Raw genomic sequence first — 17,016 nt, 5'->3', positions numbered from 1 at the left:
TGATGGGAATAAAGAGAGAACTTCTTTGTCTCAAATAAACGAGAACTTCTCCCTCTAAATGAGCACCACATTCTTCAAACGCATCACCTTGGGAAGACATTCTCATCCTAGGCAGATTTCCATCGCTCCGAAATTGTCTCCCCTTTTGAACTGACTTTTAGAATGAGTTCAGGAGCCAGGCAAAAAGGGAGCCTTGTGATAAAGTCACCAAGTTCAGTTTTCAACCCAAATCTCTGTCCTCGTTTTTCCTTATCGTTGATCCTTAGTGATAGTTGATCATTTCCAAATATTAACTCACCTTTCAGAGGTACATGATGTGTCACTCTGAGATTGTTCAAAGCCTGGGACGTTGACTTGGAGGACATTTTTCCGGCAAGCATATCTAAAATTCAGCCAGTTTACCTTCTGGTTTTACCTAGTGCCCTTGACCAAGGTGACTAGTCAGCTTCTACCAGCTCAGGGAGACAACTCGTTATTGCAGTGCCGGGGGGTGCTTGACAGGAAGACCAGCAAAGTCCGGGCGGTCAGGGCAACCAGGTAAAGGCATCTTCTGTCCGTGTCTTAGATGCAGAAAGTATCACTCCATCCTCTTAACAGAAGGGCCACCTCCTCCCTCTGGATTCCACATGTCCTACCCTCCTGTCGAGAACAGGGCTCCGCACCGAGGTAGAGAAGAATGGAAAAGAAGATACAGGATAGGAGGAGAGCCATCAGCAGCCCCGCAATCAGAAGGATGTCCAGCCAGGCATTCAGGGACAATCGCTCCCCCACATAACCCAGGTGACCAGAGTGTGCTTTTCTTTAACCACATCCAAGGGAAAATGAGCCGCTGTCTTTCAGGCATCGTCCCTGCCCCTGCTCCCATCCGGTGCCTCCCCTCCCTCTCCATTCTGGGTAACAACCTAAGCTTGGTAATGGATCATTAAGGACCTGTTTTAAATTTATGAAAAACATCTTGTTTTAAGTTAATGAAAAAGTCTTTACCATACAGATCTCTGACCCCTCGCCCACCACTCCTGGGAGCACCTGCCCCTTTAATTCCTAAGGTGCAGAAAAGTGGAGGGAGTCAAGGGGAAAGGCTGCTGCAGAGGCTGCGGTTGGCAGCGCTGACTCCAGCCCCCTGAGGGCTGACTTCCTCCTGGAAAAGACTTGTGCAAATAGCAAGAACTGTTCCTGTTTGCTGTGTAATGATCTGTCCAAGATGACTTTTGGATTGAGAAGAGAGTGTCTTCCTCTGTCTACACATACTTCCCACTCAAACACACACACACACCACAAACACACACACCACACACTGTACACTACACACACACCACATAAAGACACCACATATACCACACCACACTCACCATATACACACCACACACACACACACGTACCACATATACACACGTCACATACACAGGCACACATCACATACACACCACACACACCACATACACACCACACATACACACACTGCACACACCACACACACCACATACACACCACACATACACACACTGCACACACCACACACACCACATACACATCACACATACACACACTGCACACACCACACACACCACATACACACAACATACACACCACCCACACAGCCACATACAGACACACACCACACACACACACACCCCACACACACATACAGATCCCTGTGCTCTCCTGTAGCTGGAAACTTCACCCCACCCCACACCCTCCCCAGACCCTCTCCACTCTTGGCTTTTTTTTTTTTTTTAAATTGAAATACAGTCAGTTACAACGTGTCAATTTCTGGTGCACAGCACAATGTCCCAGTCATATATATACATACATATATTCATTTTCATATTCTCTTTCATTAAAAGCTTTACAAGATGTTGAGTACAGCTCCCTGTGCTATACAGAAGAAATTTGGTTTTTATCTATTTTTATATATAGTGGTTACACCCTTGGCTTCTGATCTCCAGAAGGCAGCAGGTCCTCTCTCACTCTCCTGCCCAAAAGGCCTCTGACACTTCATCTAACATTTCAGCTCTTCTCCCTGCAACAGCCCTGAGCTACTTCAGACCTTCATTTTTCCCTCTTCTGGGTACTCCCCACAGCAGGCAGTGTTAATAGAAAATTCTTTCATTTATTTTATTACCAAGCCTGCAAGGTGAGTGCCATGAGGTAGAAACCCCATCACACTGATCTCTCTGCTGCCAGTGCCCAGTGTTTACGGAGGGACCGGAGCCCCAGCCCACCTTCCTCTGAATTCTGCCCACTCTTCCCCACAGGGGCCTCCTCATCTACCTTTGACATGAGAACTGATTCACCCCCGACGCCAACTTTATTCCTATCCTGGACCACAGGAACTCCCTGACCCTTCCTCCCGAAGACCCTACTGGAAGCCATCAGTGAAGCCAAGCAGCCCCATTCTCTCCCAAGCCACTTGTCCCCCGGACCTTCACCTGTCCCCAGGGCCCTTCCTGGGGAGTCTCATTCTAGACTACTTAGGAATTCAAAGCCCAGTGCCAGCCCTCTTCACCACGAAACCCCAAAGAGACTATCCGAGCCTTTGAGAACCTGCCGGCTCTCTTTCCAGACTCAAGGAAGCTTCTATGGCCTGGATCACCAGGTTTCTGCAGCACAAGCCCACCTAGAAGTTCAGAGAGAGGGGTTATCAGGCTAGGTTCACTGAAGAAACCTCACAGACAGTCCAGCAAAGTGCACATCAGAACAAGTGGCTCGGTATGTAAGAGGAACTCCTGGTTTCCCACACATTCATGTTGCTAATTAATCTAAGTTTAGTCCACCCATTCCACATCCCTTCGGCCCAGATTCTGAAGACACGTAGTTCCACTCATTTATTCTCATTCCATCAAAATATGCTGCCTTCTCGCTGTGTGTTGGGCATCTCAAAGTGGAGGAGGGCATTGTAGACATTACATGGGGGAAATACATGAAGAAGCAGAGGCAAGGAAAAATAAAACCTATGCAAGAAATTGAAAAAAACTTAATGTTTGAGGGAGGGTTCAGATGAAGGAGTGAGGAGGGGTTGAAATTGAAGGGACAGACAGGAGCCCATTAGTACAAGGACACATGTGCTCTGCCACAGAGTTTGTGTTTGAGAAATCACTTTAATGGGTAGATGGAAGCCAAGACACTGAGAAGGAAGATCAACAATGAGTCTGTTTCTTGCATGGAGATAAGAAATGGGGAGGCCTTGCAGAAGCTCTAAATAGACATTTCTCCAAAGAAGACATTCAGATGGCCAATAGGCATATGAAAAGATACTCAATATCAAGAATTACAAATCAAAACTACAATGAGGTATCACCTCACATGGGTCAGAATGGCCATTATTAAAAAGTTCACAAATAATCAATGCTGGAGAGGATGTGGAGAAAAAAGGAACGCTCCTACACTGTTGGTGGCAATGCAAATTGCTGCAGCCACTATGGAGGACAGTATGGAGATTCCTCAAAAAAAAAAAAAACTAAAAATAGTGGGGAGGGTATAGCTCAAGTGGTAGAGCACATGCTTAGCATGCACAAGATCCTGGGTTCAATCCCCAGCACCTCCTCTAAAAAAATAATAAATAAATCTAATTTCCTCCCACCCCACCACACAAAAATACTGAAAATAGAATTACCATATGATCTAGGAATCATACTCCTGGGCATATATCCACAGAAAACCATAATTTGAAAATGTACATACACCCCAGTGTTCATAGCACATTTACAATAGCCAAGACATGGAAGCAACCTAAATGTCCATTGATAGATGAATGGATAAAGAAAATGTATATATACAATGGAATATTACTTAGCCATAAAAAAGAATGAAATAATGCCATTTGCAGCAACATAGATGGACCTAGAGATTATCATACTAAGGTAACTCAGTCAGACTGAGAAAGACAAATACATGACATCTCTTCCACGTGGAATCTAAAAAGTGACAACAACGAACTTATTTACAAAACAGAAGTAGACTCACAGACATAGAAAACAAACTTATGGTTACCAAAGGGGGAAGAGAGGGAGGGATAAATTAAGAGTTTGGGATTAACATATATAAAAAAGATAACTAACAAGGGCCTACTGTACAGCACAGGGAACTATATTCAATATCTTATAATAACCAATAATGAAAAAGAATCTGAAAAGGAATAGATTTATGTATATGTGTATGTATAACTGAGTCACATTATTGTACACCTGAAACAAACACAACATTGTAAATCAACTATACTTCCATTTTTAAAAAAGAAAAAAATAAAGCATTAGTAGCCAGATGAGAGAAAGAAAAGAAAGAAAGAAGGAAAGAAAGAAAGAAAGAAGGAAAGAAAGAAGGAAAGAAAGAAGGAAAGAAAGAAGGAAAGAAGGAAGAAAGAAGGAAAGAAAGAAAGAAAGAAAGAAAGAAAGAAAGAAAGAAAGAAAGAAAGAAAGAAAGAAAGAAAGAAAGAAAGAAAGAAAGAAAGAAAGAAAGAAAGAAAGAAAGAAAAATGTGGAGGCCCTGGAAAAGACAGAAGGGCAGCATGTAAAGAGGGAGACTTGACAGGCCTCCAGGTCCTTGTAATGTAGCTGTTTAGGGAGATGGAAAACCATAAAACTACTCTCAGCTCTCAATTTAGATTACTGGTGAATGTTGATGCTGCAGAACAGAAAACAGTGGAGGAGGATGCACAGATGATGGGGAAGCGGGATGAGGCCAGTTTTCAGCTTGTGGGGTTTGATGGGTTTGTGGTACATCCTGTGATTCCCCATCAGCTGGTGGATGTTAATGTTCAGGAGAGGAATCTGGGCTGGAATGAAGATGTGGGAGTCCTAAGTGTGACTCCAAGGATGAGTCACACAAGAAAGTCTTTAAAGAGGAAAGAAGAAAAGGGCTAAGAATAGAACAGTGGAGAACATTGAAGCGGCAGAGAAAGGAGAGTCAAAGAGGGGTGAAGGGTGACCAAAAACGGGAGAGGAGAGAGAGAGAACACATCCCAACATTTCAAAAGATGAGTGCTTAGCAGGGTCACAAATCAACAGGCTAGAAAGTGGAGATTGTGTTTGGGTACCTTGGCAAAGACTGTTTCTATTCCAGGGATGGTGGTGGGAACATTACGGGGTGGTAACAACATAAATTAAAAGGAGGATTTTGAGGCAAAAAAAAACTTTTAAAAAAAGTAGTTTTTTCTAAAAAAAAAAAAAAAGGTTGGTTGTGAAAGAATTGGAAAGAAGCTAGAAAGGAATAATGTAAAGGAAACAGCTTATTTTTAAGATGTCTCTGTGTTGAAGGGAGCAAGCCAAGAGAGGCTCACAACCATCCAAGCAGGAAAGATGACCCATTGGACCTTCACAAGTGCACTGGAGACAGAGGCAAAGAGTCAGAGAGATTGTGTGACATGGCCAAAATCACCCTGCTACTAAGTGTCGGGGCAGAACTTCGCCCCTAACCCTGTGAACTAGGACGGGTGAGCTTTTTCTTCCTGGATGCGACATCTGCTGCTGTTCCCACCATGTACCAACTGTTTCTGCATCTGCCTGGGCCCAGCATGGTGCCCGGCACCAAGAAAGCACCTCAAGAAATAAAACTCAATCCATTCTCACCATGGCCCCAGGAAATGGGCCAGGGCAGAATCCACTCCAAGCAGAGAAGACGTCTCAGAGAAGTCACTGGTTTTATCAGGAGCAGAAAGCAAAGTTTCAGGTTATCCTCAGCTCCCCCACCTTGGGCCTGGAATGGAGGGAGGAGGGAGAGGGCCCATCTTAACATATGTATTCCTCAATAAACCTGTAGGATAAAGACTATAATTTCCAATCATCATGAAAAACAATTGAAGTGGGGCAATGAGTTGCCTCTCCCAAGGCCACATAGCTAGCTAGTAAATTACAAAGTTGAGTCACTAAGCCATCTCCCCAGGGCTGGTTCTGTCGTCCCAAAGCAAACACAAGTCCACAGGAAGGGATTCTGAAGCAGCCAGAGCACTTTTGGATTTTCCACTCTCCTGGATTATCCCACTGCTGGCCACCATCTGCATCAGAAGGGCCAGCTGGGAACTGACTACATCCCTGGCTACTTTACTAGGAGATTTTTCCAGAGCTGAGAATCATTAGCTGAGACTGAACACCTTAGTCAGGATCTCCAGAGGCTGGAAAACCAGTTACAGTGTGGAGATCCCCAGGGATGATCCCAGCATCTCCGGGCCTTAGTGAGGAGGGGGCTTCAAATGTTATTACATTGAAATCATCAAACTTGGAGTATGTGTGCGTTTCCCTGGAGGAAAGGTGGGGTGAAAAGCCTGGCCAGGAGCCCACAGGATGGAACAGCCCCGTGAAGCATCAGCAGGGCCTTCACCCTGAACCACAGCGTCCAGACTCAGCCTTCCCAGAGAGCACGGGTCCCAGCGAGTTCTTTGACTCACAGCCACCCATCACCCAGGTCTGCAGGGGCTGAGCCTGGCTGCCGCATTCCTCACTTCCCCTGCCCAGTGCTGTTTTGCTGTGCATCACAGTGTTGAGTGAGACTTTCCCCATGGCCCTGGCATTGGCATTGGGCCCAAGGCAGGAAATCACAGGCCCTCAAAAGCTTCTCCCATCCAAGTCAAGTGAGGGGATGTGGGCATCGCTCACAGATTGGAGGTTCCAGTCCAAGAGGAGACTAATCTCCCTCCCCCAGATGGATGCCATCTCCAGACTGACAGGGAGCTGCCCAGCCTGGAGCACGACAGCTCTTGGGAGAGCCTGTGTCCCCAGGCATCAGAAATATATGAGTTAGGGAAGGTTAAACTACTGTAAACAACATCCCAGCATATAGTGGCTCAAACACAGTGGGAGTTTTGTCTTTCTCATGTCTCAGATCTGGAAGAGGATCTCTCCATCTAGTCATTTAGGGGTTCGGGCCGCCAATGGCTCTGCCATCCTCAATACCCGGCATCGAGGTTATTCTCTCATCTTCGTCACTATTCCAACAACAGAAGTGCAGAAGGTGCAAGGAACAGATGGCTTGGAGGTTTACTGGGGCTGGTTCTTCTGGACCAGCAAGTGATACGTGTTGGTGGAAGAACTCAGCCTCATGGCCACACCTAACTGCAAGGGCTGGGGAATGGCTGGCAGGGAGATGATCAGAATGAATGTTGGTGTCCCTGTAGCAACTTCTGCCTCAGGGCAGAGTGAACAAAGAAACTAGCACCTGCTTGTCATCTGAAATTTCAGGAGGAAGCTTTCCATGGTAGTGCATGGAAAAGATGCAAGAAGACCCTCCTGCCTCAGTCTCCTGAAGTCTTTGGAGGGCAAGGAAGAGAACCCAGAATTTCCCATCATTCCCATGAATGCGTTAGAAGAGGAGTCAAAGGCCAAGGCTGCACTGGGGATTTCCTAACCAGATCAGAAGAAGCAGCACGTGGAAGGAGGGGCGAGGTGTGGCCCCTGGCAGGGCCCAAGGAACTGCCCCTCTTGAAGGACTGCACAGCAATGAAGGGGACTGGGTGAAGCTGAACCCCATCCACCCAGAGACCACCCTGCATCAGTAGAGGCCCTCAGAGGAGCAGATGAAGGGAGACCAAGCCAGAAGGAGGTCAGGACTTCTCCTCTCATTGCCGCTGACCAGCGACCTTAGAAGATCTCTGCCATCCTGCCCCACCTCCCTTGAGATCCAGAACCACACCCTGCCCCCTCGCAGGTCTCTCTAGTTAAGTGTCTGCTGGGAGAGGAAAAGGGGTAAGATCTTAAACTGGATGTGTTACTGAATCAAACTTGGGTTGGCTCATCCGGTGCACAGCAAAGCCAATTTCCTGACACCAGGTTATGGTGAAGGAACAGCGCTTACCGCAGGGCTCATCAAGGAGAACGGGTGCTCATGCTCGAAAGACCCAAACTCCCCAGTGGCTTCCTTTTCAGGGAAGGGCTTTTAAAGGCAACATTTGGGGTGAGGGCTGCAGGGTACATGACTTTTTTCTGATTGGTTGGTGGTGAGGTAACTGGGTGATGTTTCAGGGACCTTAATCACCAACCTGCTGGTTCTAACCAGTCTGGGGTCTACGTGCTTGTGGTCAGCGTGTAGTCACCATCCTCTGCCTGAGTGGGGGCCTTAGTTCCTGCAGAACAACTCAAAGCTCTGTGTCAGATTGTTATGTATATCCCTTGAGAAGGAACTAGGACTCTAAACTATTGTTTCTTGACTGCTTTTCCTTTGTTTCTGCATTCCTTCACTTTCCTAGTTAGTAACCACCTACATCTGCTCTTTGGAACTCATGGAAGGCCTAGGAAACCAAAGCCTATTTCTACAAACAAGAAACGAGGGACACAGTGGGGCTTTTGTGCCCAGGAGAGCCCCACAGGGTCCTGCTCAATTTCAGATGAATTCTTTCTTAATAACCAAAAAGGAACTAAAAACTGTGGAATCTACTCAATATGTCACTAAAACTGGGAAAGGGAGATTGGACAGGGCATAGTTGGAAGCACCGTTTGCAGAAAAAGAAAACTCCACCAAATCCTGACTGAGCCATAAACTGTTGTTTCCAAAGATAAAATTAAACCACAAGGACCAGGATCTGCCTTCATGAAGATTAGTCAAGAACTTAGTGCCCAGCTCTGAAGGGGTCTTCCCTCATGTCTGCTAAAAATTCAGCTCTAATTCTCAGAATGTTCAGGAAAACACCGAAGAAGAGATAAGAGACAAAAGCCAAAGATGACGGATCAAGCATGAATAAATGTTAGCATGTGAGGACTCCAGTCCCCAGTGAACCTGGGGAGCATACATGGAGATTCTTGGTACTATTTTTGCAAATTCCCTGTAAGTCTGAAGTTATCTCAAAATAAAAAGTAAAAATAATACATAAAATGTATTTTTTTTAAAAAATAAGAAGAAAGCAAATCAGATTTCACATGGGAATGCAGATTTCTAATTTTTCCTGAAGAATTAGAATGTCTGGCAAGAATCAGCCCAAGGGAGGGGCAGCCGACCACTGTGGACAGGACAGGCACACTACAGTTTGCTCCGGCTCTACCACTTCCTCCCGACTCCCTAACCCTGAGGTTGAGGGACATTTATCATTGCATCTCTGCTGTTGTCTGCCTTACACCTGGCCTGCCTGTCTTGTTTATATAACCTGCTTAACTCCTGTAGGCATTGAAATTCGCAACCCTCTACCTCTACCCTTTGATTCCAAGTCCCCATCTGGACTTTGCCAACCGAAGTAGCTGGACCACATGGGAGCTCTGAGAGTTCCTTTTAATAAGACCACAGCAGGAGGGCCAGCTGTTTGGTCTTCTTTGTGGACTTGTCCTGCACCTCCCTGGATCTCACCACTTCACCCGTGAAACCAGGAATAGAAAAAGAGTCTTTCACTTTAAGTCTGGAAAAAGCTTTCTGAAGTTGCACATAACATGTCTTTTTCCCTCTGGGCCCCACCCAATGTCCACTAACCCTTCCAAAAGCAAAATATTGAAGGTTACTGTAATGGTTCATTTTATGTGTCAACTTGGCTGGGCCACAGTGCTCAGATATTTACTCAAATATTATTCTGGCTGTTTCTTGGAAGGTATTTTTATATGAGATTAACATTTAAATCAGTGAACTTTGACTAGAACAGATTGTCCTCCATACAGTGGGTGGGCCTCATCCAATCAGTCGAAAGCCAGAATAGAACAAAAGACTGACGTCCTCGGAGGGAGAAGGAACTCTGCCAGCAAATGGCCTTTGGATTGACAGCTCTTCCCTCAGTCTTTAGCCCAAAAGCCTTCAGACTTGAACTACAGATTTTCGACTTTCCAGCCTCTATGATCTTGTGCGCCAATTTCTTAAAATAAATAAATATATATATATACAAATGTTTTATATATTTATATAATTTATTTATAAATTTATACATAAATATATTTGTAAAATATTTTTAAATAGTTTATAAATTTATAAATATTAATTTTAATTCCTCAATATTTTATATTTTATAAATTTTTTAATTATAATTATAAATTTTATAATAAATGTTTATAACATTTTATAATAAATGTTGGGCCTCTGCAACATTAAGTTTTTCCAGTCTTAATTAATCAGTACCTGTATTACTCAAGGTTCTCTCGTTGTTAGAAGTGAATCACTAGGTCCAGCCCATGCTCGTGCAGAGGGAATTACACAAGGGCATGAGTGCCAGGAAGTGGGGACCATTGGGAACCATCTTAAAACGTATGCCAAAGCAAGGAGGGAGCAGGTGGAACAAATGCCCCGACCTCTCTCTTCCCATCCTCTGACCTCCCATCTCCCCCATTAGCCAAACTCAGGTGGCAGCTAGAGGGTAAGGGAGTCCAAGCGATGCAGCCCACAAAGTGCATCATCCCAGATCAGTACAGAGATGGGCAGGGAATAGACCTGAGGGAGGGAGGAGGGGGAGGGATGATGGATGGAGAATAACCAGGATGTGAGAAAAGACACAAACTGACAAACAGTCATCATGGAGATCAGGTACCCTAGAAGATAAGACATCACTGAGAACCCCTCACCCAGACATATGGGGTGCATCTCTCTTCTCTAAGCCCATTCTTTCCTGGGCTGTACAATGTGGGATAACATTGAACCTGGGCACATTTATAAGGTAATGAAAATTTTCTATAGAACAAATGTCCCTCCCTTCCATCTCATTCCTCTTGATGTCAGTACCTGCCTCTTTAATTCCTGAGGCCAGGAGGAGGATTGGGGGAGGAAAAGGGCTGAGCAGTGACATTTGGAAAGACCTGTTCTGTGACAGCTCTAATGTTGATGCCAAAATTCTAATTTCCTGTTCGAAAAAACTTGTGCAAATAATGTAGTTTGCTCCTGTTGGCTTTTCTGATGTGCTCATTGAGGTTGCTTGGGGTCTAGAGGCAGAGCTTCTCCTGCAGTGTACACACGGACACGGGGGGACACACACACACACACACACACACACACACACACACACACACCCCAGGGCACTGATGCACTCAACACTTTCTCCTGTAACTCAGCCCTCCCATCCCAGTAGAGGCCACCACCACCTCCAAGGCTCCCAGGCCTGGACCCTCAGGCATGCGGGCAGTTGTCAGGTCCTGTCCCCGCATTAGTTCAATGAATCCCTCTTCTTCACCTACTGGCCACTGTTAGGTGCCAGAGAAACCTTAAACATCAGATCACACAGGGAGTTAGTGGGGAACCCCTACTTTAACCCCATTCCCACCCTCTATGTCTGGAGCAGATCAGCTGCCTGAATGTGACGGTCATCTTACCTGGAGGCCAAGGATGGATGAAGTGGCCTGAAAGTTCTCCCTCTTCATGCCTATAATGTCCCGCCCCATTAATTTTCTCTTCCTTTATCCCCTAAAGAGATTAATGTCCTGAACCGAGACACCCCAAACACCCTCATGTCAAAAGTTCCCCAATACTTGCTTTCCCATGCTCATCTGCAGAGCAGCCATGAGGCAGAGAAGAACGCACGACCTCCTGGTCCTGCTGAGGGGCAACGCCAAGCAAATAGAGCATCACAGATTGGTATCCAGTGCCCTGTTCCCACCCATCAGCCCCTCAACGGGCTCCTGTTTCCCCTTGGCCCCAGTCTGTTAAGCTTCTAGCACCAACCTGAACCAAACCCAACCACCCTCTGCGTGGTTCAAGAATCCCACACAGTCCATAGAAATGGATCATCTAACGAACTCTTGGCCATATGTTATTTCATTTACTTTCCACTACTGTCCTGCACAGAGGAGCCCAGACTCCTAGATGACAAATGAAAACCCTGCAGTTTTCAATGTTGGACAGTATACTGTCCTGTGTATGTGACAAAGCCAGAACTCAAAATCCAGGGCTCTTGAATCCCAGCTCAGGGAGGGGAAGAAATCCCAACTCAAAGAGAAGCTTCTTCAGAATTACCTATTTTTCTGGGTTGTTCGCACTATGGATTAGCTCCCCACTTGAATGGAGAACCAAGTTCCAACTTCAGTAAGTTTAGAGAACCTCTCAGAAACACGAAGTCCCATTGGTTGCGCCTGAAGATAGAGGTTGACAGAGGCCCATATGGAGCTGGGGCAGTGCCTCATAGGGGTTAGATAACTTCAAGAACAGAAGACCCCTCCAGAGAAGGCACAGTGCCTACAAATCCAGCCCCTCAAGGGGAGAGAGGGAGCCATGAACTCAGCCCCCAAGTGTCCTGAGGGAAGCCTCCCCGGGAAAGGCTCACATAGTCTGGGGAGCCAGGGTTGCACTGAGCTCTTGTGGGAATGGAGGCAAAAGGCGGACGTGATCTCCTGAGCCCCCAGACTCCCCCTGGAGAGATGCCAGAACCCCAGTTCTACCAGGACCCTCAACAGACACATTCCAGAATCACCCCAAACAAAACCTGCTCTGTCTCTGGTCCCTGTGATCCCAGAGATGTGACCCAGGGGGCAGGAGGGATGGAGAAGGGAGGGAGGGGGAAAGGGATGGCTGGAAGTCAGGAGGGAAAGGACCTCCCTGTACGGATGCCAGGCATCGGTCAGCCCCACCTAGCCCTTGTTGACTTAGAGGGTGACAGTTTGGGGAAGAAGGGGAGGAGGATGCGGATGTCACACCCCTCCAAGCTTGATTCCCATTGGCTAGTGACATCCTTAAAAGGGCCCAGCAGTGTCAGTACAGGCATTCTCGGACCCTCAGAGGATTCTGTGGTTACATTCACTCCTCTTCCCAAGGCCATGAGATTCACGGCTCTCCTCTTCTTGGCAGCTCTGGCTGGGACCCTGGTCTGTGCCCGTGAGTATGGCCCTTCCCCTGCACCGTACCAGAGCCCTCATGGTCCAGGGCAGCCACCGCTCCTGTCTTCCTGCCTCTCTTTCTCTCCCAGTGCTGCCCTAGCTCCGCCTGCCTCTGCAAGTGGCTCGTGCCCCCAGGTCTCCGCCCGCGGCCTGACCCCACTGGTCAGGGAGCCAGGAACCCCCAGCCCTGCCTGGTCCACCACCTCACACACCACCCTCTACCCATTACGCTCCTGCCCCCCTGGCCTTCTTGTAGGGCCTCTGGGCCACCGCGTACAGCTGGGCAGGTTGTCCACTGCACAGGAGTGCCAGGCCAGGGGTGGTGGGGGCTGAAATCTTACCTGCATTCCACGTGCCGAGCGGTGCCCCCTGCCTCTGATCACGTCTCTCAGGATGCCTTTTCCAACCTCACAAAAGTAGTGTCCGGGCCAGGACGACACTGCCGTTCCTTGAACATCGAACATCAGGACATTCCTTCTTGTCCTTCCCTCTGCCTGGAATGCTTTTCCTCCCCTGTCCCTTCCTCCAGCTCTGAGCATCGCCTGGCCAACATTTTTTTATCTGTCAAATCTCAGTTTAGATATGAGCTTCTCAAAGGACCCTTCCATGAACATGCAGAATAAATGAGTCCCTGTTTGCCCTGATCACACCCTGTACCTGCCCTCCCCACATCATCACATCAGGAACTAAATAATTACATCGTGGACTATCAGCTCTGTCAGGCAGGGTCTGTCCACTTTCTTCAGCACTGAACCCCCTTTAATTAGCAAGCTTTGTATAAATGTTGTGTTAAAAGAATGAAGAGAATGGGGGGTCCAACCCTAGAAATCACTGGGGTGTGGCCCCGTGGCCCCCACACTGTCCTGCTCCATCACAGAGAGCTCCTCCAACCACAGCCATCTCCCTGACGGGGATCTCAGGGAACCTTCACAAGCTAGAAGCAAGCGGGGAGGAGGGCAGTTTTCAGAGGCATATGACACTTCCCCAAGGAGAGCCTGCTTCAAGAAATTGCAGGAGGAGTTAAAATTAAACATCAGAAAGAACACCCAGGGGGACGTAGTGATGTGGCCACATTGAACCTACAGAGCCGTGTGTTCCCGTGCGTCCACAGGCCATTCCAGGAGCCGAGGATTGGGAATGGGAGGGAGGGAGGGTGGCTCTCGGGGCAGGCTCAGTGCTCACTGTCATCTCTTTCCTCCGTTACAGAAGATTCTACTCTGGTCCAGGAACCTGTGTCCCGTGAGTTCTCTCCCTCCTCCTGCCCTGGGGGGAGGTTTTAATTTAACAGCTGGGGATGTCTGTGGGGGCTGGGAGAGGGATCCAGGGGGAGGGGGCTTGGGTCCTGCTCTTGATGCGAGGAGCGTGGGGGGGGGGGGACAAGGCTGAGGAGGAAACTAAGGCTAAGGTCATGGGAAGTCTGGGGGAAAGATTTGTTGTGAATAAAAGGGAGGAAAAGATGAGGTTAAATGACAAAGGAAATGTCACTCATGGTATTAATCCCTTCACCCGCAAACACCTCCCCTAACTCCCAGTTCCTCAGCGAGGTGCCTCTTATTCAGCCTCAGACCTCATTTCCAGCCCTGTGTTCCATGCCTCTCCTTCCACTACCACCCACATCAGCTCAGCTGAACGTGTTTGCACTCCCCACACCTGCCCCACCCATGCCTTCCCCCGAGCTCTTGCTGACTCACTTCCTGCCCCCAAAGAAGCCCCTTTAGAACATCCTCCCTGCCAGAATCCTGCCTTCAAGACCCAGCTTCTCTCTGACATGCCCCCTGATTCTCCCCAGACCCCACCCCAAATCCCTCCCCAACTCTGCCCACTTTCTAGGAGGTACTGTCTTGATCCAATCTGGCTGCTGTAACTAGCAACTAGGCTTAAACAGCAGAAATGTATTTCTCACAGCTCTGGAGGCTGGAAATCTGAGATCAGGGCACCAGCCTGGTCAGGTTCTGGTGAGGGCCCTCTTCCAGGTTGCAGACTGCCAATCTCTCATTGTATCCTCACATGACAGACAGAGTTCTCCGGGGTCTCTTTTATAAGGGCGCTAATCCCACTCAGGGGAACACCACCCTTGTGACTAATCTCATAGGCCCTCCTTCCCATCACATTGCCGGGGGCAGGGGGGTGGGTGCCACTGTTAAGATTTCAGCATATGATTTGAGGGGGACACACACATTCAGTTCCATAGCAGGCACATTGTGTGTTACCTCCCTAAAGAGGGCAGGGTTCATGCCCTTTCACTTTTGTTTTCTGGCACCCAGCACAGAGAGGTATCCTGGGGCCCTCTTACCCCTTCCAAAGAGGAAAAAACACTGATTGTGCTAAATTCAACAAATTGGTTGGTTTGTAGCTAAAGCTAATGAGACGACGACATGTGTAGTGGAATCTACTTCACCCCAAAAGACAGCCCAGGAGACTTCGGCAGTGACTCAGGAGAAAACCAGCTTAGTATTCAAACCCCTGCGTAAGTCTCTGTCTCTACGCCAGATAACAACCTAGAGAAGTGTCTGGCGGCAGGCCTGCATGACGCCTCCACCCACAGAGACAGGCCCAGGGAGGAGCAGGCAGAGCCATTCACCCGGACACAAAGGCACAAATGGGGGTGCACCCTGCACCCCCCACCGAGAGTTCCTGCAACAGCAGATGTTGCTGCCTGCACCTTACGTGGTTTCTTTCCCCTTCCACCCACCTTTTCAGGAGAAAGAAACTGGGCCCCTAGGCAAAACTTCTCCACTTAAGGAATTTGTCCAAGAATAATAATGTCCAGTGGGGGATGGGGTCGGGGGAAGGTGGGAGTTCTCTTTAAAGATATGACTTTTCTGCCCATGTGATTTTTCTGCTCCAAAATTAGGACTCGGGGTAGGAAAAGGTCTCTGGGGTAGAAAAAGGTCTCGAGCTAGCCAAAGGAGCGAGAGGAAAACTACTTGAAAAATTTGAAGATGGAAGAAAATTTCTCGAAAGTGAGTACATCCCAAGGCAAAGGCTCGTGGGAGTGGGAATTCTCACCACCCACGGGCCAGGGGTGGGAGGTGGACAGAACACGCCACCGGCAAAACTTCTCCACTTCAGAAATTTGTCCAAGAATAATAATGTCCAGGTGGGGGATGGGGTCGGGGGAAGGTGGGAGTTCTCTTCTTGACTTTTCTGTCCATGTGATTTTTCTGCTCCAAAATTAGGACTCGGGGTAGGAAAAGGTCTTGGGGTAGAAAAAGGTCTCGAGCTAGCCAAAGGAGCGAGAGGAAGACTACGTGAAAGACTTGAAGATGGAAGAAAATTTCTCGAAAGTGAGTACATCCCAAGGCAAAGGCTCGTGGGAGTGGGAATTCTCACCACCCACGGTCCAGGGGTGGGAGGTGGATGGAACACGCCACCGGCAAAACTTCTCCACTTGAGGAATTTGTCCGAGGATAATAATGTCCGGTGGGGGATGGGGTTGGGGGAAGGTGGGAAAGAGGGAAAGTGGGCGTCCTCTTTAACGATACAACTTTTCTGCCCATGTGATTTTTCTGCTCCAAAATTAGGTCTCGGGGTAAGAAAAGTCTCGGGCTAGCCAAAAGAGCAGGAGAAAAACTACGTGAAAAAAATTAAAGTTGGGAAAAAATGAATCAAAGGTGAGTACATCCCAAAGCAAAGGCTTGTGGGAGTGGGAATTCTCACCACCCACAGTCCAGGGGTGGGAGGTGGACAGCACACGCCACCACCTGCACACCACACCTGAGTCCCTGCACTCCCTGCAGAAGCTTCCCTCACGATGTCTCCAATTTCCCGTCCACATGCAAACCACCATGGTTGCCTGATACCAGATTTCCCCTGGGGTCTGGCCTCCAGCCTTCCTCTTGTCCACGGCCTGCTTGTCTTCCTCTCAGTCCTGCCCGGGTGGTGGGAGAGCGCAGGTCCCTTGTTCTCCGGTGACTCTAACCGCCATCCCTCTGATTTTGGTGCGAGGCCCCTCCAGGGGCTCAGTGAGGCTGGGAAGCAGAAGATGGAGCAGAGGAGGAAGGTGCCTCCACCCTTCAAGCCTCATTCTCCTCTCCGCTGTACTCTAGATGCAGCCGAATTTGCACAAACCCTGAGGAAAAAATTCACTTCTCCAATATTTTCACTCTGAGAAACTGAACAGAATGGGGTCTCTGGACTTACCGCCTTAAACATGCTTGTAGCCTAGAGAGATTAAACTGAAAGCATTCAGCTTGCGCTTGTCTGTGCTCTGTGGGGTGGGCCCTGGAGCAGAGCGGGAGGAAAGCCATGCCTGACCCAGGCTCTCAGCCACACACAGCCTCTCACAAGCCCTTGGATCCACACTGAGCCACAGCCACACATG

General features: G+C 48.2%; 1 protein-coding gene across 5 annotated transcripts; it reads left to right on the top strand.

The window, feature by feature from the left end:
* The first annotated feature begins 12,562 nt into the window (after positions 1-12,562).
* On the top strand, positions 12,563-16,884 carry LACRT (lacritin). 5 transcript variants are annotated; one of them, XR_004324517.1, is made up of 7 exons: positions 12,564-12,690; positions 13,899-13,931; positions 15,046-15,159; positions 15,547-15,655; positions 15,872-15,979; positions 16,217-16,306; positions 16,562-16,884. XR_004324517.1 is itself a non-coding variant. In XM_032493042.1 (6 exons), the coding sequence occupies exons 1-5, from the start codon at positions 12,633-12,635 to the stop codon at positions 16,243-16,245; spliced, it is 342 nt and encodes a 113-aa protein (XP_032348933.1). In that variant the 5' UTR covers positions 12,563-12,632; the 3' UTR covers positions 16,246-16,306; positions 16,742-16,884. The 5 variants fall into 5 exon arrangements, 2 of the variants coding, with proteins under 2 accessions (XP_032348933.1, XP_032348931.1); XM_032493042.1 differs by lacking the exon at positions 15,547-15,655 and having other exon boundaries at positions 12,563-12,690; positions 16,742-16,884; XM_032493040.1 differs by lacking the exon at positions 15,547-15,655 and having other exon boundaries at positions 12,563-12,690.
* Positions 16,885-17,016: the final 132 nt, after the last annotated feature.

Source organism: Camelus ferus, chromosome 12, assembly GCF_009834535.1.
Source record: "Camelus ferus isolate YT-003-E chromosome 12, BCGSAC_Cfer_1.0, whole genome shotgun sequence".
Classification (NCBI taxonomy): domain Eukaryota; kingdom Metazoa; phylum Chordata; class Mammalia; order Artiodactyla; family Camelidae; genus Camelus; species Camelus ferus.
Note: the sequence above shows the minus strand (reverse complement) of the source record. Positions and strands in the feature narration are given on the sequence as shown.